This window comes from Dasypus novemcinctus, chromosome 3 (assembly GCF_030445035.2).
Source record: "Dasypus novemcinctus isolate mDasNov1 chromosome 3, mDasNov1.1.hap2, whole genome shotgun sequence".
In the NCBI taxonomy this organism is placed as follows: Eukaryota; Metazoa; Chordata; class Mammalia; order Cingulata; family Dasypodidae; genus Dasypus; species Dasypus novemcinctus.
The window spans coordinates 11700155-11725502 of record NC_080675.1 but is presented as its reverse complement, the minus strand read 5'-3'; the positions used below and the strand labels follow the sequence as shown (position 1 = coordinate 11725502).

Sequence of the window (25348 nt, the reverse complement as noted above, 5' to 3'; positions counted from 1 at the left end):
GGGTGGCGTTCTAAGGAGCACCCTGCTGGGTAAACGGCAATATTCAGGCATAGGTGCTTAGTTACAGTAATTTAGTCTTTCCAAGCCAATTATCCATGGCAAATATTTTTAAAATCAAGTGATTCAATGACTACCGGGGCGAGGACCAGCTCAGAATGGTGGGTCAGAATTTTAGAGATTGTTCTGGTTTCCTCTATTCTAAAGAGAGTTTTATACAGCAACTTAGCAATTATACTAGGCCGTCTAGTTCTTCAACAGTAAGAAATACTTTCATAGACATCCTGGCATGTTTGCATTCCCTCTTCATGTCTGCTCTGATGCCATAAAACTGTAAAATCAGCTCAGTGAGCTTCTGAGTATTGTACCTGCAGTGGCGACACAGAAGGAAAGAGTGGTCAGGGCTCCGGCCGTGCACACCGCACACCACGCGATTGCTACGCCCCACCGGCCTGGAGCTGCCTTCGGAAGCTATCTTACGCCGCTGCTTTATTGAAAGGTGGCCAAAGCTTTGCCAGCTAGACCCATCTTTAAAACAGTCGCTTCTCGAGCTGTGCCCTGCATGGCAATGTGGATTCAAATCCACCTTTCCCTCCCACTAACTCTGAATGCACATTCCTTTTCCCTGGAACAAGCCCTTACTAGCATGGTCCCCAACTGTTCACACTTTTATCAACAAAACATAGTTTGAAAATAACCACCCCCACGAGGTAGGCTGCAAGATTGAAAGAGAATTAAAAAAAATTTTTTTTTGAAACCACAAAACATCTAGCAGAACGAGGCTGCTCACCTGGTTAACATTCGGTTCCTCCTCTCGTCCAGATCGGCAGCATTCCTCAATTGAACATAGCTAAAATGATCCTACAGTGAAATTTATAAACAAAACCCCCGCAAACCCAATTAGTAAAGATGAAATCTCTGAAACAGAAAATAAAATGATTTTAAAACACACAAAGCCGAGCACGCCATGCTTTTCTCAATAGTCCAAAACATCTACTTTCAAAATCAAACAGCTGAGCGATGTCCATTAGCCCACTCCAGCCCGGCCCCCCCGGAGGTGAGCTGACAGGGCCCCACCACCTAACACCCGGAACCCGAACGAGCTGCGGGCCACGACTGGCGTGGGGCCCGGCTGGACCTGAATGTAAAACGGCCCCCCACTTCCCGCTGCACCCCTGTCACTGAAGAGGACCCATCTGGCTCGGGGAGTCTTGAATGCGTTTTTTTTTTTTTTTTTTTTTATAACAACGAGGCCTTCTGGCTTTGAAATCATCACTTTATTAATGTCCCTCAGTGCCCAAGCTGGATGTCTGCTTGGACTGTGCTTAGTGACAAGGCTTCAATTTGCTTGTCTTCTATCCAAAAGTATAGCTGTTGCACGTCAGTGATTTCAAAGCTCTGGGCTGGGGAGGAGGAAGGATGGAAATGAAACGATTAGCAGGGGCCGTATGGAGGGAGAAGAAAGTCACGTACTAACCGATTCCAAAGACCTATTAGTATGCCGTCGAATGTAAATGCTGGAGTCGCTGTGACTAGTCCTGAAAGACAAACACACCGATTTGGATTGGCGCCACAGAGGGCTCCCCGATAACCCCAGACTTCCACGTGTGGGTTTAGGCAAATGATGACGTGAGACCCAGGGATGCCCCATTTCAGCCACCGAGGAGGCGGCGCTGGCGGGAGCGTGCTTGCAGGGAGCGGGATGGGTGCTAGTGAGATGCACGGAGCCCTCGACTGCTAGGAAACACGGTGCAGGGGTGGGGGGGTCAGAACTGTAAGGAGAAGGCAGACTCCTAGTCTTCCAAACCACAGGCCTCGGGGCAGGAGGGACCTCGTCCGGGGCTCTGCGAGCACAGGTCAGCCTTGCTGGGGCTCCCGCCTGCCAACTCGCTGCTCCGGCGTGTCGGGCTCGCCGTGGTCCCCCTCTTGTGTTTTCACACACGAGCACGCTAATTTTCGGACCGTAGTTTTGAGAGGAATGTGGGATGTGCCCCTGTCTAATCGGGGCTGGCCCGCCCAGGGCTAAGGCTGAGTTCTGGGCTGCCGTCCCGGCTCCTGCTGATTGGCCAGTGACGAGAGCCCAGCACGTCCATCTCTGCTCAGTTTGCCCATCTGTCACATGGGTGTGATCACCTCACACACAGGCCCTCAAACCACGGAGGTGGCGGCGGTAACGGGGATCACAGCCTCCTATTGGCGATGGTGTTTGGCCCTGCTCTGGCACCCAGCGGGAGAACCAGGGCCTGGTGTGGATGTGCCAGGCACGGGAGAGCCATCTCAGGGGTCTGGAAGGGATCTGGAAGGCAAGCCCGCCGGGCGGCACGCTGGCAAGAGGCCTCGGGCCCAGGAGTTTATTCCCAGGGAATTCGTCGCTGGCAGCCTTGGCAGCCCCGGCCACTGCTGCTCTCGAACTCCACCCAGGTCTTCCCTCGCCGGTACACTTCCAGCCAACTGTTACAGAGCACCTACTATGTGCCTAGAACGTGCTAGGCCAGGGAACTTCAGCCCCATCTTCGCCCCAGAGTCTGCGCTCATTGTCCCTGGCTGCTATCGCAGGACAGAAATGAAGCCCAAAAAGCAACCCTAGTTCCTGGAAGTGTCCCCCAAGACAGCTGCCGCCGGCGTGCCTGGAGCCCAGGGCTGCTCCTTCCCCACATAGGGTCGTAATGGATTGCGGAGAAAGCCAAGGCCGCGTTTGACAGCATCCCCGCCTCCCCATCAGGCAGGGACCCTTAGGCTCCCTCTTTCCTGTTTTTCCTGGCCCGCTTTCTTTTAGGTGGCTTGTGTGTACAGTGGAATCAACCTGAGTCCTGCAGTGGGTTTGAACCTGGCCTTCATTATTCTCAGCCAACCCTGGGCTGGCTGCTGAGGGCCCCCAGCCCCTCCTCCAGGAGCTGACAGCTGGCGGAGGGAGCATATTCATTCATTGATTCCCTCACCCAAAGGATTTTTATAGGAAAAACCTACTGCAGGCCCAGCAGCTGCTAAATGCTGGGGCTGGGATGGCACATCCTAATAGCCCTGGCCCTGCCTTCGGGGACGATTACAGAAATTACAGTTCAGGTAAGGGTTGGGAAGGAAAAGGATAGAGGCTGTGAGGAATCCGAGCAGGCTGCTTGGAGGAAGCTGTATAGGAGCTAAGATCCAAAGCCTGAGAAGGAGCGAGCCAGGAGCCAGGCAGGGGGGTGTCCCAGGCAGAGGGAGGGTCCTTGGATGCAAAGGTGTCGGGGAACTCAGCTGAGGCCAGGGTGCCTGGCCTGGGAAAGAGCGGAGAGGGAGGCCGAGGGCCTGGGGATGAGGCTGGGGACACAGAGACACCCCGGGAACAACGAGGCTTTGTGCCTAGACCAGTGGGAAGCCCCAGGGGCTGACCGGATCCAGGTATGGTCAGGAAAGCACCCAGCATCTGGGAAGAGGGGGCCTCAGGGCTCAGTCATGTTCAGTAACCTTGGGCCAGCACTGACCTCTCTGAGGCTCAGTTTTCTTGTGTGTAAAGTAGCAACAATGTACAATACCTGCATGCCATTTGGTATATGCTTTGACTTTGGCTACCACACTTGGTCATAATTATAGCTTTGCCACAACTGGGCATGGGGTGACGTGGGGAGGAGGGGCTGCTGCCAGCTCTGTGCAGAGAGCTCAGAGTAAGAACTCTGCATGGAGAGGGCCACGGGGCTTCACCGTCACATGCACAGAAATAACAGGGAACTTTCCAACATTTACCCACTTTGCCTCCTCTTCCTCGGGTGGGGCTTTCCTTCCACTCCTGATGCAGCCAAGCTGCTCATTTCCCCAATGTGCCTCTCCTGTCTACCTCCCGCTTCCCTGTACTCGGCAAATATTTACTGCGGCTCCTGCAGTGTGCCAGCTGTGCGCTCAGGCTGTTTCTCCTGGAATGCCCTTCTCCCTCCCTCTCCCAAATCCAAATCCCATTTACCCCTCATTGCTTTAGCTTGAATGACATCTCAGCCCCCAGGCTGCCCTGATGCTCTCCACCTGCCTTGGAGACCTGACTCGTGAAATCCCCACTCTTTCCCCGTCCCATCTGGCGCCACTCCCCCCTCCCTCGCAGTCCTAGCAGGAGAGCTGGGCAGGGCTGACCGTGCTTTCCCTCTCCTGAGGCTCCCAGACCTAGCAGACTCTAGGCACATAGTATCTGCTCCAGGGATGTTTGAGAATGGCCCCGTGTAGGGAGAAAAGCTGAGTGGTCTGGAAAATGACCGGCGGCCCTTGCGGGGTTGCGGAGTCACTGGGCGCGCAGGCCCCGGCTGCTCCAGCCGGGTCTGCCCGTGTTTGCGCAGGCTCAGGCTGCGTGCTAATGGCACAGATGTGTGTTAGCCCGATGGTCACGCCCCAGCGGTGGGGAAGGACGCGGGAGTCGTGGGCCAGGTGGGCAGCGGCTTCCGCTTGCGCCTCCTCCGCTGCCTTGCCCCTCCCCACCCCCGCCACGGCGCCCACTGTTTCCTGCAGAGCAGTGGGGAGGTGGCAGCTGCACCCCTCCAGCTCCTCCTCGGCCTCTTTTTCTATGGACTTCTCCCACCCCGCAAATGCAGATCTCAGTAATTTCTCCTAGCCGCCAGGACCGCTCACAATGCCACAGACAACGAGGGCTCGGGGAAGAAAGAGGGAGCAGGGGGTCAGACAGGCCTGAGTCTGAGACCCCAGCTCTGCCCTCCTAAGCTGGGAGGTTTGGGGCCAGCTTCCTCATTTGCAGCCAGGAGGCATAATCCCACCTTCCTGCCTATGGGGTGGCCGTAGGATTAGTGAGAGCTAGTACCAGGCTCCTCGAGCCTTTGACACTTAAATACTACCCCTGGGAGAAAATCCCACTCTGTCAGTGGCCTGGAGGAGGCAGAGCAGCTGGGGGCTGCAAGCTTCCTGGAGCTCAGGTGAAGCTCAGGATCCTCCTGGCTCCTCCCTCTCCAGGATAAACCGAGCACTGCTCTTGCCCTGGACTCGCTTGTGGGGGAGGCCAGGATAGAAATGCCCAGCAGCCACATGGCAGGGATAAGCGCACGTGCTAGAAGTCACCACGGTGCAGTGAATGGCTGCCCAGCCTGCTGCCACCGGGGGGCCAGGGGCCAGCTGGCAGAACCCCCAGTTCCGTTACTTTCCACACCCCGCACTTATTCAGCCATGTCGCTGTTGGCTGCTCGCTTCCACCCAAAGCAACGTGGAGCGGGGGGAGAAGGCAAGCGTCAGATCCTTCCAACTCTCCTCCTTGAGAGCAGGTCTGGTAAGAGCTGGGGTCGGTGGGGCACCCAAGGGCAAAGACTGGGGAATCCGTGGGGCGCTGGAGAGCCTCTGCTGTTCAATCCCGCCCCGGCGACACCCTGTCAAATTGGTAGTTGAACCTGGGATGGGTTCCCAGGTACTCTCTAGCTCGGCCTCTAGGGCTAAAAGACATGAAGAAGAGATACCTGCAAGGGACTCTGTGATCAGTAGGATCGTCTTCTAGGTCATCTGAGGAGCGAACCGTTCCAGGTGCTATAAAGATTGAACTTTCTATGTGGTCCACATGTTTCCTTTTTTCCTTCTTTTTACTGCTGATTGATTCTTCCATTACCTTTTCTTCTACAGAGTTTGCTAAATTGCCCGAGTTTGGGGATTCCTGGGACTTAAAGACAAAACAACCAAATACAAGTCAGCATTCCATGCTGAGAGGTGAAGCAAGTGCCACCTCCCGGCCACGCCAGCTCAGCCTCTCCCATGGCGCCCAGAGCTCCATCTGCACCCTGTGCAGGCGTCAAGGGCCTCCAGTCCTGGAGCGAAAGGACATGGGGGTAAGGACGGTTGGATCGCGTTTTCAATCCCAGAGAAGCCAGCTCTGTGACCTGGAGCCAACGACTTTCTCTGAACCGCAGTTTCCTAGACTGTTGATTGAGCATAATTATTACCAGCCTCTTCCCGTGATTCTAAGTGTTTTCTAAAAAGGGTGCCCCTGATGGTGGGCAACGTTTGGATCCTTCACAATTCCTGCCATCTACTTAAACAGAGGCATGAATGGTGGGGGCAGGTGGGCCAGGAGGTGCAAGGGAGCCCCAGGGTTTAGACAGGTACACAGAGGTCAACCTGTAGCTTGGAGGATGACATTGTGGGGTGCCTTTGTCTGAAGGTGGACTGCAGTGCGACATCTCTAGCATTCATTTGGTAAGGAAGACTCTGTGACCTCTCTCTCCACACGAGACATGCTAAAAGCCAGCCACAGCACTCCTGCCTGAAATCAGACACCTGGCAACTGTTGGAGCCACCACCGCTGGAGAATTCCTTTAGGGGCTGGAAAAACCTGCCCAACAGGTATCCCAGTAAGAGGATTAGAGTGGCCAGGCCAGGAGAACAAAGTGCCAGCAGAATTTATAAAAGTTCCTGGGAATTTAAAAAGATAGTCGACCCTCATCATCAATGAGCAAATGCTACCTTTTCTGAAAGGTGAAATGGGAGAGGATTTTTTTTCTTTCAAAGACTAGAAGAAGAAGAAGAAGAAAAACTTTTGCCATTTTCTTGTCCCTTTGGCTGGGAAAAGGTTACTTTTTATTTATAGGAAGACCAGATGCTGGAGAAATGCTCCGTCCCTTGTCTTGCGTCTCAGGAGGCAAAAATCAGAGCCCTCACCTGTTGTCTAGGTTTGATTTGGGTATAAGGCCAGGGCTGGATGCAGGAGTCAGTCCAAAGTGGGATGCGGCCAGGGGGCAAATGCTCCTTGGTCAGGTGCAGCCCAGAGGCAGCAGGTCACTGTCAAGAGATTCAGAGACGTCCAGGCTAGAGGAGGGGAGCTGCGGCCACCAGGGCAGTGGGAAATGGGACTCAGATCTGATATCCAGATTCCCAAGGTTTCAACCACACCCCAAATCAGTCTCTAGGTGGAATAGGCCCAATTAGCACTGGGCATCTAAGGGAAGGAAAGCTTCAAAGAATGAAATGCCACATTTGCATTTCCAAAGGCCAAATTCAAGGAGAGAGGGAGGATTTGAGCTGTTAGTTAATCATTTTAAGTAGCCAGGAGAGGCAGAGATGCAACTCCTGTTCTCTCCCCCACCCAAGCACTGAGTCCCCCTTTTCTGGTCCTAGATGAGCTTTTGGCCCCAAAGAATCCAGAGACTACCTTCCCTAACCCTGGGGGATCTTAGGGTCCCTCGGAGGAAGGGCCTGCGGGAGTGGCTGCAGCTGAGGCTCGGCTGGCTGCAGGCAGGAGCAGGCCCAGGGCAGGTGTGGTCCTGTCACCCTTGGAGCCACCAAGCCCTCTTTTCAGTCCATCTCAAAGGTGGTGACCACACAGCATGGTGCTGGCTGCCCCCGGGAATTCTGCTCTGCACAGTGCTCCAGGTACCAGGAGCTTGCAAACCCAATAAAACCTAATAGCAAAACCCTTTGCTTATCTAAATCCTAAACATCTTCCAAGGCTTCTCAGCTTCGCTCTTTAACAGCAGCTGCCCCAGAATACTAGGCTATCTTATTCCTCAGGATGGACCTTGGGGGCACCTGACCCTAATGTGGAGAGCTCATCATGTACATTGTTACTTAATCTACTTTTCCTTACACCCCCTGCTCCCCCCTCCCCAGGCTTGCAATAAACCTTTCCTGCAGTGGCAGGCCTCACTTAAGCGCTGTGCTGGTCTCTGGGTATCCAAAGATTAACAAATGCTTATTCTCTCCTGGGAGAGAAAAAACCCACACGTGCAAACTGAGATAAGCACTGAAGTACAGAACTATAAAAAGGTTATGGGTGTGTAGCGGAGGAAGCAACTTTTTGGCTGGGAAGGCTTCTTGGAGGAGGTGTCCTTTGTGTTAGGTGTTCAAGGGGTGAATAAGTGTTTGCCCTGCCAAGGGCGGGGACAGGCGGTCCAGCTGGTGGGAGCAGGGTGTGTCTGGGTGCCAGGCTGGAGGCTGCTGGGCTGGAGGAGAGGGTGGGGTGGGGGACACAAGGAGGGCCACACTGGAGAGGGGAGTGTCTTGAAGGTCAGGTCAGAGAACTTGGACTTTACCTTGCAGACGGGGGTGGGGCTGCAGGCCGCGGAGGGGACTTGGGAAAGGCAGGGGAGATGCTGGGATGTGCCAAGGGGCAGCTGTGAAACCTTTCAGGGGTTGGAGCAAAGGGCCCTGGAGTGGCTCACGTTCTCAGAGCACATTGCCCTCTTCCCACCTTGGCGCCTGGCTCGTGCCACAGCCTCTGTCTAGACCCCCCCAGCTCCAGAGGCCGCCCACACATGCGGCGTGTCTGGATCTGGGAGGGGGCCCTCTCCAATGAATGCCCGAGCCCCTTTGCTGGGCCCCGACCCTGTGTCTGATGCCACTTTCTCCAGGGTCCGGTGACCAGGACTTGTTCTCCCTGGCACTGAACAAGCCGGGGGCTTGATGCTCTGCCCCGTCCCTGGGGCAGTGCCAGGCACTGCCTCCACGCGGCTGGGTGAGCGGGGGACCTCGCCCAGGCCCGGGCTCTCTCCTCCCGGGCTTTGAGGCCAGCTCACCCGGGGGCGAGGGGCGGCCTGGTTTGGGGTCCATCTCTTGGCAGAGGAGGATTCTTCCTGCCCCTCCTCCCCGCGCTGTCAGCCTGGGGGGTCCACGGCCCCACCCACTGCAGTTGCCATCTGAGCTGCTGGGTGATGGAACGGTCCCTCTGGGTGTACCTCACTGCTCCTGAGTCCCCCTTTCCCTGCCGACACAACTCATTTTAAACCAGAGGGAGCAAATACTGGGGCCGAAGAGTAAAAAGCTGGAAAACCCAGGCCGGAGCCAAAGGTCAGGCCTCGCTTTCTCTGTTTCTCCCAGGATGCTACGGGAGAAAGGGGCTGCCGTTCACAGCTACGATTATTATTTGTACAATTATTGCTGCTACTGCTCCGCTGGACCCTTGAGCGTGACCTCGAGGCAGCCCTAGGAGGACGGCCGGCCTAGGGTGAGGCAGCAGGCACCCAGGGCGCCACATTTAAGGAGGCGGCACTCTCGGCAGGGACCCTGCGCTGGCCCTGGCAGGCCTGGAGGGGAAGCATCCCTGTCCCTATTTTCTGGAGGAAGAGCCCGTGCTTCAGGGAAGTGCAGAATCCCCCGGTCCCCGCCCTGCTGGTGAGTGCAAAACCCAGAGCCCCTCCCTGCAAGCAAATACCTGATTGTTCTCCGAAGGGGCCTGGCCACTCTCTCCAGCCTCCCCTAGCTGGTGGTCCGTGTGGCCAGCTGGGGGGCCAGGGTCTGTGGCTGGGTGGGTACCCAAAGCATCCCTGCCAAGATACAGCCCCTGGCTGCTGGCCCCGGCAAGGTCCTCGCTGGTCACAGAAGAGCTGCAGCCGCTCCGCACGTCATCGGCCTCCTCCTCCCTGGTGTCCAGGTCGTGCAAGTAACCCTCGGGATCTTCGGGATCCATGCCTTCGTTTTTCAGCTCCTCCGCGCCTTCTGCGTAAGCTTCCAGAACCGCAGCCAGGGGGACCTCGTAATGTGGGTAGTAGAAGAGGTCGTGGGGGATGACGGAAATCTTCGAGAGAGGTGGGGAGGGCTTGAAGTCCAGGCCTTCTTCGCTGTGGCTCCCGAGCGTCTCCAGGCTGACGCTGCAGCTCGGCGGGGTGGAAGGCAGGTCCCCGTCATCGCCCTCGAGGGCTTCGGCTTCCCCCTCGTCCTCACCACCCCGGTGGCGAGCAGACTTGAACTTCGCCTTTTCACACACCTCTGGTTTTTGACCCACAGGTGCCTCTTCTGAAGCCAAAGGGCCCTGAGGTTCTTGCCCAGGGCCCCTGTGAAGTTGGGGTTCGTCGGATCTCTCGGCGCTGTCTTTCCTCCTGCGGGCAGATTTCGCTTTCCTTTTACCCAGTTTTTCAACACATTCCTCAGAAACATCATTCTCGGCAGGTTTTTCTTCCTGAGGCGAAGGAACCTCATGGAAAGCATGGCTGGTAGAAGCAAAATCGACGAGGTCGCTGCTAAATTTGGAGGCTTTTAACGGGATGCCTTCAAAATCGTCTCTTTCCATCACCTCTACGGTCAGCAGCTTAACCTGGATCTCCAAGGAATCAGCCATAACGGTGTCTTCTCCCAGGAGGGGAGGAGAACAGCTTTCCTCCTTGGGGTCGGCTGTACTCTCCAATGCCCCGTTGTGGGAGGAAGGACCCTGGCAAGTCGGAAACTCACTGTACTCACTACCCACCAGGGAAATGGCATCGGGGGGCTCATCAGAGCCGACTTTCACGGTCTTTGGGGCTTCCTCTTTCGAGTTCTTTTCCTCATCCATCTCTTTTGCCAAGACGTCTTCCTTCAACAACTTCTTTGCCCTTCTGGGGCTCCCATCAAATTGAAGATCTTGGTTATAGGAAGAGTCCTTGCCGCAGGAAACATCCCTGTAAGTGTTGTCCTCAAAGTCAAAGTGGACGGTTTTCTTGATCGGCAGAGAATTGGACCTGCGGCTCTCCCTTCTGGAGGATAAAATGGAAGACTCTGGAGGGGATTCGGTGACGTCGCTGCCCTGCAGGACCTGGTCGATGATCTGGTGCCTCAGCTCATTGGAGCTGCCTGACCGTGCATGGCCGGCAGTATCACCCGGGCAGGGCTGCAGCTGGAGGTCCTTCGCAGTCTCGGGCTGGTCACAGACGAAGACTTTGGAGGGTGGAGGGTGACTCGTTTCATGGTTAATGGTGTAGGCACATTCCCCGTTCTCGGTCAGAAGCAAGACTTGGCTCTCCTGCTCAGGAGGGGTTTCTTTGATGCGGACAAAGGTGGATTCAATGGGGAATTCTTTATCTGAGTCCACAAAATCTTCCTGCAAACAAATAGGGGACAAGGTGAAATAGGAGGATTCATCTTGTACTCAGCTCTCAAAAAACACAAACACATCCACTTCAAAAGTAACGCAAAAACAAACTCCAAACAGGATAAACTCAAATAGACTGACACCTAGAAAAATGACAATCAAACCGCTGAATGCCAAAGAGAGAATTATGAGAGGTGCAAGAGAGAAGTAAGGTATCACACGCAAGCAGCCTCAATAAGACTAAGTCCTTATTTCTCATAGGAAACCATGGAGGCAAGAAGGCAGTGGGATGACATATTTAAAGTGCAGAAAGAAAAAGTTGCCAGTCAAGAATTCTATATCTGGCAAAACTGCCTGTCAAAAATGAGGGAGAGATTAAGACATTCCCAAATGAGCAAAAGCTGAGGGAGTTTACTGCCACCAGATGGTCCCTACAGGAAATTCTAGAGGGAGTTCTTTGTGTTGAAAGGAAAGGACACTAGACAGTAGATTGAAGTCACATGAAAAAAAAAATCTTCCGTAAAGGTAATGAAATAGGTAAACATAAATGCCAGTACTAATGTACGTCTGGTTTATAATGCCACTTTTTACTTCCTATAGTATCTCAAATGCACAAAAAGTAAATGATAAATCAATGGCACTGGACTTATAATGCATAAAAATGTAATTTGTGATGAGAGCTACATAAAGGTGGGAGGACAGAGGGGTAAGGAAGTAGGATATGTATGCTAGTAAAGTTAAGTTGGTAGCAAAGCAAACAAGTTTGTTAGAGGTTCAAGATGTTAAATTTTAGCCCGATGGTAACCATAAAGAAATACTGGAAATATAAGCACAGAAAGAAATAAAAAAGGATTCTAATGGGTTCACTACAAAAATGGGCATAGAACTTGAATAGACATTTCTCCAAAGAAGATATACAAATGATCAATAAGCACATGGAAAGATATTCAACATCATTAACCATTAGGGAAATGCAAACCAAAACCACAATGAGATACCACCTCATACCCATTAGAATGGCTATTATTAAAAAAACAAGTAACGAGTGCTGATGAGGACTCAGAGAAATGGGAACCTGAGTACACAGTAGGTGTGGGAATGCAAAATGGTGCAGCTGCTGTGGAAACGGTTTAGCAGTTTCCCCAAAAGTTAAACAGAACCACTACGTGACCCAGCAATCCCACTTCCAGCTATAAAGCCAAAAGAATTGAAAGCAAGGATTCAGTCAGATACTTGCACACCAATGTTCACAGCAGCATTATTCACAATAGCCAAAAGGTAGAAGCAACCCAAGTGTCCAACAACAGATGGGTGGATAAAAAAATGTGGTATATCCATACAATGGAATATTATTCAGCTATAAGAAGGGCTGAAGTCCTGATACATATGGCAACATGGATGAACCTTGAAGACATGCTGTATGAGACAGAAAGGCAGATACAAAGGGACAGACACTGTATTATTCTACTCAAATGCCTAGAATATACAAATTCACGGAGACAGAAAGCAGATTATGATGACCAGGGTGGTGGAGTGAAAAGGATTTAAGACATAATGGGTGCAGGGTTTCTGTTTTGGGTGATGGGAAAGTTCTGGTAATGGGTGGTGGTGAAGGTAATGCAACACTGTTAGTAATTAATCCCACTGAACTGAATACTTGGGAGTAGTTGAGATGGAAAATTTCATCTTGTCTATATAGTTTCCACACTTTAAAAAGAGAAAGAGAGAGATTAAAGAGAAAATAACAACCAAAGGCAATATATGATTCCAGACTGGAATGCTGATATAATTATATCAATGTCACATTTCTTGAACTTGAGAACTGTACTTAAGGAGGTTCCATAAGTGAATATCTATAGGAAAAATACATAGAATTATTAAGTGTTCAAGGAACATGAAATATGTAACCTACTCTCAAATAGTGAGAGAGAGATAGAGATTGATGGTAGAGAGCTAGAATGATAGGCAAATGTAGCAAAATGTGAAAAGTTGGTGAATCTGGGTATAAGAGTGGGGGGTATGTTGGAGTTCTCCCTACGGGGTTGCTATTATTTTTGTAACTGTAATGTAAGTTTGAAATTATTTTAAAAAGTTTTTTAAAGTATACATTCAATCATAAAAAGTAAGGCAATTTGTTCTGTTAAGATATAGACAGTTGCAAAAGGCTATTATTCATGCTGAAATGTGAAAATACCAGATATATTGTTAAAATCACTAATTTTTTAAAAAGCTATAGAAGCAGAGAAATATCCATGAACTGAATTCTAGAGAAGGAAGAGCCTTTCCAAGGTGTGCAGAGGTTGGCAGCTAACTCATACCTGTGCTGTTGCCTAGTCCGGGTGTGGGCTATTAGAAGTACTAAGCCACCTTGAGTAAGAAGAAATCAGCCAAGCCTTTATTGGGCTGGTATGACAGACTGAATCTGGAAGGGCCCCAAATGCAAAACCAATTTCCCTCACGTACCATTTCCCCTAGACAGGGACTTTTGCTGAGTAGGAGGCAGCTAGGGTCAGGGCTGAAAGGCAGAGAATAATCTCAGTGCTATTGCAGGGCTTTGGTTCCAAAGCCCTGGTGAAGAGAGGGGAAGATCTCATCCTTAAGACATTTGAAACTGGAGAACGAGAGAACTGAAATAAATACAACTGTAACTCAGCCTCTAACCATCTCAAATCCTGATGAGATCAAAGAGATCAACCCCTCATCTCAGTTGCCTGTTTGGGAAAGGGCTACATTCTCTGTGATGAAAATACCATTTGGATCATTCTGTCCTTTTTTTATAGCAGGTCTAGCATAAAATAAAAAATTTCAAGGCACAACGAAGCAGAAGAATGAGACCCATAATCAAGAGAAACAACAGTCAATAGAAGTAGGCTGACATATGAGCCAGGGTTAAAATTAGTGAACAAAGATTCTAAAATAACTATTTCATCTACACTACAAGAATTATAAAGGGTCTGAAGGAAATTATCACAATAGGAAGCCTGGATTTGAAGGAAAGAATGAGAAGTACCATAAATGGGAAACATATGGTCAATATAAAATTTAAAATTTTTTCTTTGGAAGTCTATTGTCTGTTTAAAGCAAAGATAATAACAAAGTACTGGGAATTAAAACATGCATTAGTAAAATAAATGACAATAGTAGCACGAAGTAATGGAGAAGAGGTGAATGGAATTATATTGCTTAAATATATAATATGCATTCTACTTAGTGTTATAATATTAATTCACGGTAGATTGAGGCATGTTAAAGATGAGTATTATAATCCCTAGATTATAAAAAAAGATAAAACAAGGAGATATGGCTAAAAAGCCAATGAAGGAGATAAAATGGAACACCAAAACTACCTAAATAATCCAAAAGAAGTTAGGAAGGTGGGACAGAGGAATGTAGAACAGATGGGACCAATGGAAAACAATACCAAGATGGCATATTTAACCTATGTGAATGAACAAAATACATGCTAAATAAATGACAGAGATCGTTGGAATGGATAAAAACAAGACTCAGCTGTACTGTTTATAAGAGACATACTTTAAACACAAGCACACATACATTGTAAGGAAAAAAAGGGAAAAGATATATTAGGCAAACACTAATCATAAGGAAGCTTGTACGGTTATATTCATATTAGATTAGGTACACCGTCAAGACAAAGAGGGACATTTCGTAAAAATAAAACAAGCCATCAGGAAGATGCACCAGTCCTAAATGTGTATGCAGCTAATAACAGAGCTTCAATATATATAAGCAAAAATTGACATAGGAGGAGAAATAGGGAAACGGACTTTGGCCCAGTGGTTAGGGCGTTCGTCTACCATATGGGAGGTCCGCGGTTCAAACCCCGGGCCTCCTTGACCCGTGTGGAGCTGGCCATGTGCAGCGCTGATGTGCGCAAGGAGTGCCCTGCCACGCGGGGGTGTCCCCCGCGTAGGGGAGCCCCACGCACAAGGAGTGCGCCCGTGAGGAAAGCCGCCCAGCGTGAAAAGACAGTGCAGCCTGCCCAGGAATGGTGCCGCCCACACTTCCCGTGCCGCTGACGACAACAGAAGCGGACAAAGAAACAAGACGCAACAAATAGACACAGAGAACAGACAACCGGGGGGGGGGGGGGAATTAAATAAATAAATAAATCTTTAAAAAAAAAAAAAAAAAGAGGAGAAATAAGTCCACAATTAGAGTTGGAGATATTTAACACTTTTTTCTCTCACCAATTAATAGGAAAAGAAAAAAAAATCAATATGCATATAGAATATTAGAACAGCATCTTAACCAATCCAGCCTACTGACATTTAAAGAACATTTAATCCTCATAACTGCAAAAGACACATTCTTTTCAAGTGCATATGGCACATTTACCGAAATAAACCATATACAAGGCCCTAAAGTTAGGCCCAATAAGTTCCAAAGGATAAAGAATTCTTAGCATATAAAAGAAATTCCAATTGTGGAAGTTCAGTTACCACTGAATGATCCTTACCCAAACCTAAAAGTTTGACTGTCAGTTTCAATAAATATTGATTTGGAAGGGGAATTGGTAGTTGAGAGAATGAGAATAATTTTCTTTTTTCCACCGAGTCCTTAAAACTTAACTCTTTCATTTCAGCCTTGTTTATCCCTTTCCTCCAAAATGATCCAAAATTGCCTAGCACAGTGCTTGGAAGGTGGCCAGGGTTCAACAAATGTTTGAGACATGAACCACACTCAGCTGAATTGGTAAGGAATGGCTCGCTGGGTATCTGGATCAGGTGGGAAAGCGCAGCTGATTTTAAAGAGTTGTTCTGCAGAGATTACCCATTTCTGGGAACGAGGATGACTTTCGCCAAGTACCTCTTGCTCAACCTCTCTTTCCCAGGCCTAGACCTGGGCACTGCAGAGATCCCAGTTGCCAGGCTTGCTGAACTGTGGCTAGCCTGGACGCACACAAACAGCATATATATATATATATAAATATATGTAAAATTCCAAACTCTTCCTGGAGTTTAAGAGCTCAGGGCTAATGAGTCCTGGTGCCTGGTGTTTGAGAATTTAGTAAAGGGCCAGGTAAACTGAATTACAAAATAATAAAAATCACCACCATTTGCACACACAACCCTGAAGTGGGACAATATTTCCATTTTACAGATGACAGATGTATATCAGAGAGGTTAAGTAATCAGCTGAGGTCACACAGCTATAAGTGGCAGAAGTGGGATGCCAGCCAAGGAGTTCCTGCTTCCAAAGTCCCTGGGAGGTGTTCTGTAGTGCAGGAAAAGTTGGAAAACCCACATAGGTCTAGGCCAGAACTAAACCGCAGCGTGACAGGACTTAGTCAGGCTCTTGGGGGATTTTCAAAATGAGGTCTCAGTTTTAGCTGTATCTTACAAGGGACCTGAGAGCCCAAACTTTGGAACTACAGAGACCTGGGTTCAAACTCTGGCTCTGCATGGGTTAGCTGTGTGACCCTAGAGAAGTTACTTTGCCTCTCTGTGCATCTACAGGCTCATCTATAAAATGGGGACAATGGCACCTGGCCATGTAGGATTGAGCTACAAAGACTGGGGTACCTGACCACGCCCCCCTGAAATAGCACATCAGTCCCGCCCCACCCCAACCCTGCCACCGGCATTCTTTAATTCTTTATGGTTTTTTTTCTGTTTAGTAATTATAACTACCTGAAATTGTAAAGTGTTTGACTTGTTAACTGTTTTCCCTCTTAAAACAAAGCTACAACAGGGCAGCACCTCATCCCTGAACGAGCTGTAGGGGTTCAGCAAATTACTAATGAATTCAAAATCAGTAAAGGGCTATGGCTGTGGTGGCTGTCTTGGTTATTATTATCCCGGGCTTGTAGAAGGCTTGATGGGGGTTCAGGGGAGCCGACAACTTGTCAAAGGTCTGATTCTACTCCCAAGAAATCTGTCACTGAGCACAATTTGAGACTCTGAAAATAAAAAGGTATGCTTTTGACTGGTCATGATCGTTTATCATTTTTAACCTTCTGATAAAAGCCGGTTAATGGTTAAAATGTGCCACACCATCATCTCAGCAGTCAATAGCTCATCCATACTACAAAAGAGCATCTTTCATAATTTTAACAAAATGTGGCACCCAAAGAGGCGTGGGAAAGAGAGGTGTGCCTGACTTCCTGCCTGGCTTTTAGACTTAATTAATACGTGTTATAGATAATTGCAAAAGAGCCCTTCTAGTGTGGCAAGGCAGCCCTCCAGCGACTGGAGATCAGCCTTTGATTGTTCTTGTCACACAGAACAATACAGGCCGGGGCCCAGCTTCGCCTGCCGGCCAGCTAATGGAAAGGTACAATTCCCGAATTAAAGGTAAGGAAAACACACGTACGGCTTCCAACTCCGGAAAATGTTCTAGAAACTGCGCCACGTAAGTCACGATGGACTGCTCGTCTGGCGTGTCAACCATGATGTCTGTTAAGAGGGACGAAGGAGTTAGCGAGGAGGCGGGAGGCCGTGGACCACCGAGGTGGTCTTCCCTTTAGTTTACCCCTGAGGAAACTGGGGTCTAGAGGGTCTCATCTCAGGTCTCACAGTGGCTGATGAGGAGGGACAGCCAGAGCCCAGGGCTCTCTATTCCCAGCTTCGCCCACTATTCCCCGCCATCTTAGCCCCTCTCCCACCTGCGGACGGGCTGAGTGGGGTGCCCGGGTGCACTGCCAGGGGGAGTCCTGAGTTAGCCTAGCCCTGCGGAAGCAATCTGATGGAGACAGCCCAGCACCCCAAAAGGGTACGTACTCCCCGCCTCTGCCATTATGTCGAAGGACCTGGAAAGAACCTGAGATGCACAGTGAGCTTTATTCAAAAAAGATGCTCCCTGCAGTGTTACTTATAAAAGGGCACATCGCCGAGGCAGCGTGCACTAGTGGTGGAAGACCTAAGTAAATCATGGCATGTCCGCTGGACGGGCAATCACGCAGACGGCAAAAATATAGAATGAAGATTTTACAGTACCATGTAACATGCTTACGTCATAATTATAATGTTAAGTAAAAAGAAAGTAAGACAAAAGCTATACAGACACTGAATGATCCCAATTAAGTAAAAAAAACCCTCTGTAATCAGGTGCATGGAAATACATGGTACAAAATACATTATCCAGTGATAGGGATATAGGAGATTTCAGAAGTTCATTATTAGAGTTTTTCTGTGTTTTCCAAATTTTCTCTAAGAAGCAGCATGTGCTACATGCGTAATAAACAAATGGGTGTATGAAAAAGAAAAAGATCACAAGAACCTTCGGGCTCCAGGAGCCTGGGGATGTGCAGGGCATCGTGTGCGAGGCGGAATGCCTTCTCCAGGTTTTCCCGTGTGGTGTCCTCCAAGGCCTGCTTCATGTCCACCAGGCTGGGGTCAATGGCCTTGATCACGGCCAGGAAAGCCAGCCCGCTTCTCCAGCTGCCCGCAAAGTCCTGCACCGCCACGCCATACCTAACGAAAACAGAAGTGGCGCAACAACGCAGGATAAATAAACTCAAAGATACAGAGGTCAGCACGCTGCAGCCTCGCCGGCCTGCAGGGCTAGGAGCTGCAGACCTTCCCCGGCAGCCGGAAGAGCTGCGCTGAGCCATGTGTACTTCCTATTCTGGAGAAAAGGCGTAGGGAGGTTGACCGTCACATCCAGAGGCAAAACAGGACCCATTCATCTGCTGATGGACACCTGGTACATACAGACAACGTCGATCCATTCATCTGTTGACGGACACTTGGTACACACATACAACGCACTATTAGGCATCTGTAAAATGGAATTAAGTTCTGACACATGCTACAATGTGGATGAACCTCGAAGACTTGTGTGAAATAAGTCAGATACAAGAGGACAAATATTGTATGACCTCACTTACACGAAATAACTAGACTATGCAAATTCATAGAAACAAGAATACAGAGAACTAAGGTGAAGGTGGAGCACGGGGGGTTAATGCTTAGTGGGTTCAGAGTTTCTATTTGGGGTGATGGAAAAGTTTTGGTCATGGATGGCAGCGATGGGAGCACACCACTGGGTATGTAATGTCATATGTTACAAGAATAAACATTTAGAAAAGAATGCCATGTTTCTAAGTTCCTAAATACATAAAGGAGCAATTTTTAAAGTGTTCGGTTTATCAGCGACATTCAAAATGAGCAAAAGAGGGGACCCCCAATTTCTCCCAGTTGCCCCTCTTTCGAGCGGTGTGGCCTTGAGCGAGCCACAGACCCTCTCTGAGCCTCAGACTCCTCAGCTGTAAGCCGGGGATCAGCACCCCAGGATCCTGTCCGTTAGGCTGAACCCAGGAACGGCGAAGTCATGGGGTGACCCTAAGGAGCAGCGCAGGTGGCACAGCGAGCGGTGGGGCAGCCGGGCATTGTCCGTGGCAGTGCACAGCATTATGAATATAAACAAACTTTTCATTGTAAAAGTGAGGGACAAAGAGAGATAATCCTGCCAGGCACTAATTTCCCTTTAGAATCCATCCCCACCGGCCCCGTCGATCCCTCAACTGTGGCCTCTGATTTTTCTCTTTAAAAAAAAAATAGCTTTTTTATTTCAAAATCATTTAAGACTCAGAAGAAGTTGCAAAATCAGTACAGAGTGTACCCTTCACCCAGCTGCCATGAACAGACGTACATGACCAGAGTCCACTATCAAAATCAGGAAGCTGACATTGGCACAAGGTTAACTAAGCTACCTTATATTCAGGATTTACCAAATTTTGCATTTACTCATTTTGGGGGCGGATGGGATGAAGGGCTGTATGAAATTGTCTCACAGGTATGGATTCATGTACCCAACACCCCAATCAAGATACAGAAGTGGTCCATCACCCCAAAGAAACATCCTCCCCTTTGGAGTCACACTTTCCCCTCAATCCTAAACCCTGGCAAGGAGCTCTCTTTTGTTCCATTTATTTTTCATAGCTTGAGGACTGTTTATACTAATCACCTCAACTCTATCATGCTCGACCCCTCATCCCAAACTCCTAACATCCAAGCTCCCTTCCACCTTTTACTTCCATACACTGGGGAGAAGGGAACCAACATTTGCTTTTTATGTGCTGGCCCTGTGAAGGAGCTTTTACATAGTTTATTTCATTTAGTCCTAACTATCCAGTAAGTTAGTGTAAGGCAGTGAATAAAAAATTGCCATTTTGCAGACGAGGCTTGGAGAGGTAAGGGATTCACTAATCTCTCTGTGGGTGGCAGGGCTGGGCTGGACCTGGGCGTGCATGGCTTCTGCCTCCCATTGCTTCCTACCAACCCAGCCCATCGTCCAGCCTAAGGCCCCACACAAATCTGACACCCCCTGCCGCTGCAAAGTGCCGGCTGGGGACTTTGCTCCAGCCCACTGTTTTGGTTTTGGGAAGACCGGACTTCATGTACCCTACAGCCTTAATTATTATCATTTTGAAGTTGGCCATGCTTTTGAAAGACACCCTGAAGCTATAATAAAGATGCAGCTATGATTGGAATCCAAGAGATATACCCATCCGGGGACTTAACCTGATCAAAGTCCTTTTGATTTGCATCTAAGTCCTCACATCAGCTCTCTCCAAACATTCCCATTTTGTAGAACCCTTTTTTTTTTTTTAAAAAAGAAAGAAAGCTGAAAAACCATGCCGTGTTCCCTGTTCTGAAAGTCCAGCACTGGCGCACAAGAACTGTGAACTCCCCTTTCCGACGCCCACCCTGAGAAGAGCTCGGGTAAGCGGGCGGCGGAGGCTGCGGCTTACTTCCGGGTTTTGCTCTGCACCCACGCCAGCAGGGTCTTGATCGCCTTCCTCTGGTCTCTCACGGATAGGGAAATCACGGTGCTCCTCTCTGTGGTGGGCGTGGGTGGGAAGGAGGAGTCCGAGTCTGTGCCCCCCGAGCCCGGCGACAGGCTGGAGGACGGAGAGTTCCTGCTGAGGTTGCCCGCGAGCTCCTTAATCTGGAAGGAAAATGGCATTTCAGGTTCAAGGGCAGAGCCAGCCTCCCCAGGCACCCCTGTCTGGACAGCAGCCATGCGGACCCCGCCGGGGGGTCTGGCTCACACAGAACTGGCTCCCCTGACACGGGGAAACCCCTTCCTGATGGACAGGGCCGTCCCTGGGGTGGCCTGGCCATTTCCCGCAGCGTGTAGTGGGCGCTGTTACACTTCCCAGGGAACACGGTTTCTCCTGGAGTTTCTCCAGCTCTGGCTGGGCCCTGAACACAAGGTTTTCCTGACCTGCCTCCACTGACCCCTTTCCTTTCATCCTCCATCACTCCTGGAATGTGCCAGGCTGTCTCGACTCCTGCAACCTTTGCTCATGCCAGGCCGGCTGCCTGGACGTCCCTTCCCGCCATTGCTGAACTCCTGGCTACTCAAAACGTGGCTGCAATTGTCGGAGTGCTTGTGATATGCAGAACCCCAACACCCCACTCCGAGGCGATCTGCAGGCACAGTGACATCAGAGAAACACGATCTGATGCACTCCTACTCATCCCTCAAAACCCAGCACTGGTGTCACCTCCTCCACGAAGCTTTCCTCATTGCCCTCCTCAACACTCTTACACTACCCTGCTCACGCATCAATCATCACCTGTGCCAGAGTCCCAGCCTATGGGACTCACTTGTCTGTGACCCTAGAGGGTCACAAGGGCAGAACTTTGTTATGTCCAGTGCCTGGCCCATAGGAGAAACTCAATAAACATTTACTAAGTGAATAAAGATCCAGGAGAACTTAAGGCCTGACTTTCAACACATTTTCTGGATGTTTCTAGCACCTGTCGGGAAGCTTAACAGCGAACATCAATCCCTTAAGCCTGCACGTGATGCTGTGCAGTTGGTAGAGAGCTTTTGTATGCAGCTTCTCTTGGAGGTTACCACAGTCCTGGGAGATACATATTACAACCGTTGCTCCCATTTCACAGATTTGGAAACTGAGGCTCAGAGAGATAACTTTTTTTTCCCCTTAGGTACCAGGTTCACTGGATCTCTTGTCTCTAAACCTTGTTTGTGCTTTTCTTCTCTGAAATATATGTTCTATGGAGTCAACTGTCCCAGCAAATCAACCCATACCCCGTGTAGATTATTTTCACTCTGGGGGGAGGGTAATTAAATGATGGACCATGTATTTCTATTTCAAGGAAGGGGCGCTGTGGAAGATGAGATGCCAGCTCACCACTTATTCAGGGAAATGAACTTGAAACAATTTGAACCCTTTGCCACTTCAAATCTTTGCACTCCAGTCACAGATCCTGTCCTTCTTGTATAAAAATCTATATTTCCAAATAGAGATAAGACTGGACATAACCCGTCACATAGTCCTCTCCCAGAATGATCATTAGGACAGTTTTTTCAATTGTCTCTGCTGATCACTCATATAATTTTAGGGAAATAACTCTTTTCAACTTTTGGTCAGAAGTATTTCCCTAGTTCTTTCTGAGGCTTGTGGTACTTTAGAACAGGATTATTTTTTTGAGCAAATATTTAATCTAACTTGAAACCCCAAGAGAATGGATACCCTCTTCTGGAGAAGAGAGTTCATGCCCCTTTTAAAACTCCTGGGGCTCACATTTTTCAGGAACAGTTTCTTTTATCACCAAACAGAAAAGTCAAAAACTGCCAGAAGCAAAAATCTCATTTTCTGCCCCCATCTGATCTCACTTTGACTTGCTGCTGCTAAACAGACCCAAGATCATTATCATGTGTGTGCGGGAGAGGAAATTTTTTTTTACCTGGAAGAAGAGGATTATGTTCCATATCAGCCCAAGAACCAAAGAGGGATTGCCATCCGCTATTTCTGCCGCGTCGATGCTAACCAGTTTTACCTGCAGAGAAGCAATGTATGAGCTCGAGGTGGTGTCCCAGCAGACTGAAACATGCTCTACCCCTCCCAAGCCCGTTCTCTTGCTCACCCTGTGCCTTCTGCCCTGCCTCAGGTCACTCTGGGGACACCCGGCATGCAAAAGTGTATTTAATAGGCACACACGCAGTACTTACCATGTGCAGGCCCTTTCTAAGGTCAGTGGGAGTATTAACTCAGCACATCTCACAGCAACCCTACAATATGGGTGCTGCCATTATCTCTATATTTCAGGTAAGGACATTTCAGAGAGAGCGAAGGTGAAGTGCCCAGCGCCTCACAGCTAGTGAGGTTTTAGTGTTCTTTGCCGAGGAGAGCTGGCAAGTACCTGACAGTTCTGTCTGCATGCTACAGCAAAACCCCAAACCACCGGGTGTAACACGTCCTTGGGACAAACACAAATCACTGAGTGTGTGGTCACGGAGCACAGGTGGGCAGATGGTAACCATTCAGTTGCTTTTAGAAATAATGTGGGGAAACGGATGTGGCTCAACCAATTGGACTCCCGTCTACCATATAGGAGGTCCAGGGTTCAATGCCCAGGGCCTCCTGGTGAGGGCACACTGGCCCACCTGGTGAGCTGGACTACACAGAGTGCCAGTCTATGTAGGAATGGTGCCCCGCATGGCCTATGCAGAGAGCTGGTGCAGCAAGATGACACAACAAGAGACACAGAGGAGAGAAAATAAGAAGACATAGCAGAACAGGGAGCTGAGGTGGTGCAAGAGAGTGAGTGCCTCTCTCCTACTCCGGAAGGTCCCAGGATTGGTTCCTGGAGCCGCCTAATGAGAATACAAGTAGACACAAATGAACACACAGTGAATAGATACAGAGAGCAGACAATGCGGGGAGTGGAGGGGAGAAATAAATCAAATAAATCGGAAAAAAAAAGAAATAACGTGTTACGCCATGTGGCTTAGACCCAGATTCTGCATCATTATAAAACGAACTATTGATTGGTTCAAAGAGGCATTCTGTAGAAACCCTCAGGAATTACCTATTTCCTTCCCCGCGTTCTGACCACAGAACAACGCTCTTGGTAAAGCCCTCAGGCAGTCGTTCGCAAAGTCTGGTCCCTGGACCAGCAGCAGCGGCAGCACCTGGGAACTTGCCTGAAATGCAAATTCTCAGGACCCGGCCTGGACCTACTGAATCAGAAACTGGGGGTGGGGCTCCGGCAATCCGGGTTCCAAAGAGCCCTCCAGGGGATTCTGACCTAATCACCAGTGAACTAAGTCATCTATTTATTCTGCAGACAAAATCTAAGTTCATAGAACAGAGGCTGCAAACTTCGATTTCTGTCATATTTTCTTCTTTTTTTAAGAGGTACTGGGAACCAAACCCAGGACCCCACATGTAGAAGCTGGCACTCAACCATTGAGCCACATCAGCTTCCCTGAGTTGGTTTTTTTGTTTTTGTTTTTGTTTTTTCAGGAGGCACCGGGAACTGAACCCAGGGCCTCCCTTGTGGGAGGTAGAAGTTCAATTGCTTGAGCCACATTTGCTCCCCCTCTATTTTTTTTTAAACAACCCTTTACAAATGTAAAAATCATTCTTCATGGGGAAGAGAGAGGAATTCAAGTAAATCAAGGTATACTTTCAAATCCATCCTGCAAAATGCTGCCTGGGAGGTTGGGGAAAGAAAAAATGAAGAAAGCTTCTCAAACAAAGACTGTTCTTTTTCCTCCATTTGTTTCCTTTTTCCCTCTCTCTCATGGCTTTTAAAAATGTTTGACACTGGCCTCTGATCCAATCAGTTTGTCGGGAGCGTCTGACAACACCAATCAGCCCGGCTGCGGTTGAAGCAAACGGAGGCAGAGACTTTTGGGTTCCCCGGCTGAGGTTTGTTTTGTGTGCGGATGCCACGAGCATAATTCAGACAACACCAGCTCATGGCTGGCAGGTTGGAGACCAGGAAGGAAGTTGTCAATATTGTGACTAACACATCCGATCGAATGCAGGTCCGGTCTTCAGTCTGCATTTGTCAGGCACTCACGTCGTGGGTGATGAATCACTTGTGACGCTTTGCCTCCTGTCCCAGCCCTCTGCCTCTGACAGCTCCCTCCATTTTTGCGGCTTAGCGCACACATTCCGGTGCAGGAGAATCAAAGCACTCAGTCAACTTTATCATGCCCGGCCTCCTCTTTGCCTGGAGAAAACCCAAATGGCAACTGACAGCCACGGCCCCTTTGAGCCGAGGTTTGTGGAAAACGTTCCAAAATGAGAAAACAGCAGAGCTGTCTCGCAGGGATGCGATGAGCGTAATGGAGCGCCATCCAGAAGATGGAGGAGGGCAGGGGTGGACCCGCCAGTCCTGCCGGGAGAAGAGGCAGCTCGGATTTGCCGAGGGCCATTTGGGGAGTGATACACTTTGTTGGCCACGAGGTAGAGGACCTGGGCTGGGGAGGTGTGACTGCACGGCCCCAAGGATGCTTGAAGACGTTGCTTGGGGGCCCTGTTGCTGTCCAGTGACTGGTGGTGAACAATTCAATGGCCGGGCTGCAGTCCAGAGCTCTGGTGACAGCCTCTTCCTCCTCCTAACTCGGTTGGTTTCTCCAGGCTGGTCAGGTGGACCAACTGGCTTAGGGGAATATCCTCCTGCTCTGGGCTGGCACGTCCAGCAGGGGCGAGAACTCGGGGCTTCGTGACAACAGCTTCCCCTGGGGGCGCTGAATCGCTGCCAAGGGATTTTCACGGCCTAGTTCATTCCCAGCTCAGAGGAGCCTGGTTTGAGAGGCGCTACTAGCGCCGTTCCTTAGAAGAGGAAGCTGGGGCTCGGGAGGGCGAATGGCCGGCTGGGGTCACGG

General features: G+C 49.7%; 1 protein-coding gene across 1 annotated transcript in view; it reads right to left on the bottom strand.

The window, feature by feature from the left end:
- CLMN (calmin) overlaps positions 1-25348 on the bottom strand; it is a 120012-nt gene that overhangs the window by 10784 nt on the left and 83880 nt on the right. Inside the window, exons 5-12 of the mRNA XM_004467644.5 lie at positions 22414-22506; positions 20445-20641; positions 17969-18162; positions 17063-17145; positions 9098-10735; positions 5418-5614; positions 1475-1535; positions 788-858 (exon numbers count right to left, since the gene is read on the bottom strand). Of these exons, the coding sequence (XP_004467701.2) occupies positions 788-858; positions 1475-1535; positions 5418-5614; positions 9098-10735; positions 17063-17145; positions 17969-18162; positions 20445-20641; positions 22414-22506 (2534 nt within the window). The remainder of the gene's footprint in view (positions 1-787; positions 859-1474; positions 1536-5417; positions 5615-9097; positions 10736-17062; positions 17146-17968; positions 18163-20444; positions 20642-22413; positions 22507-25348) is intronic.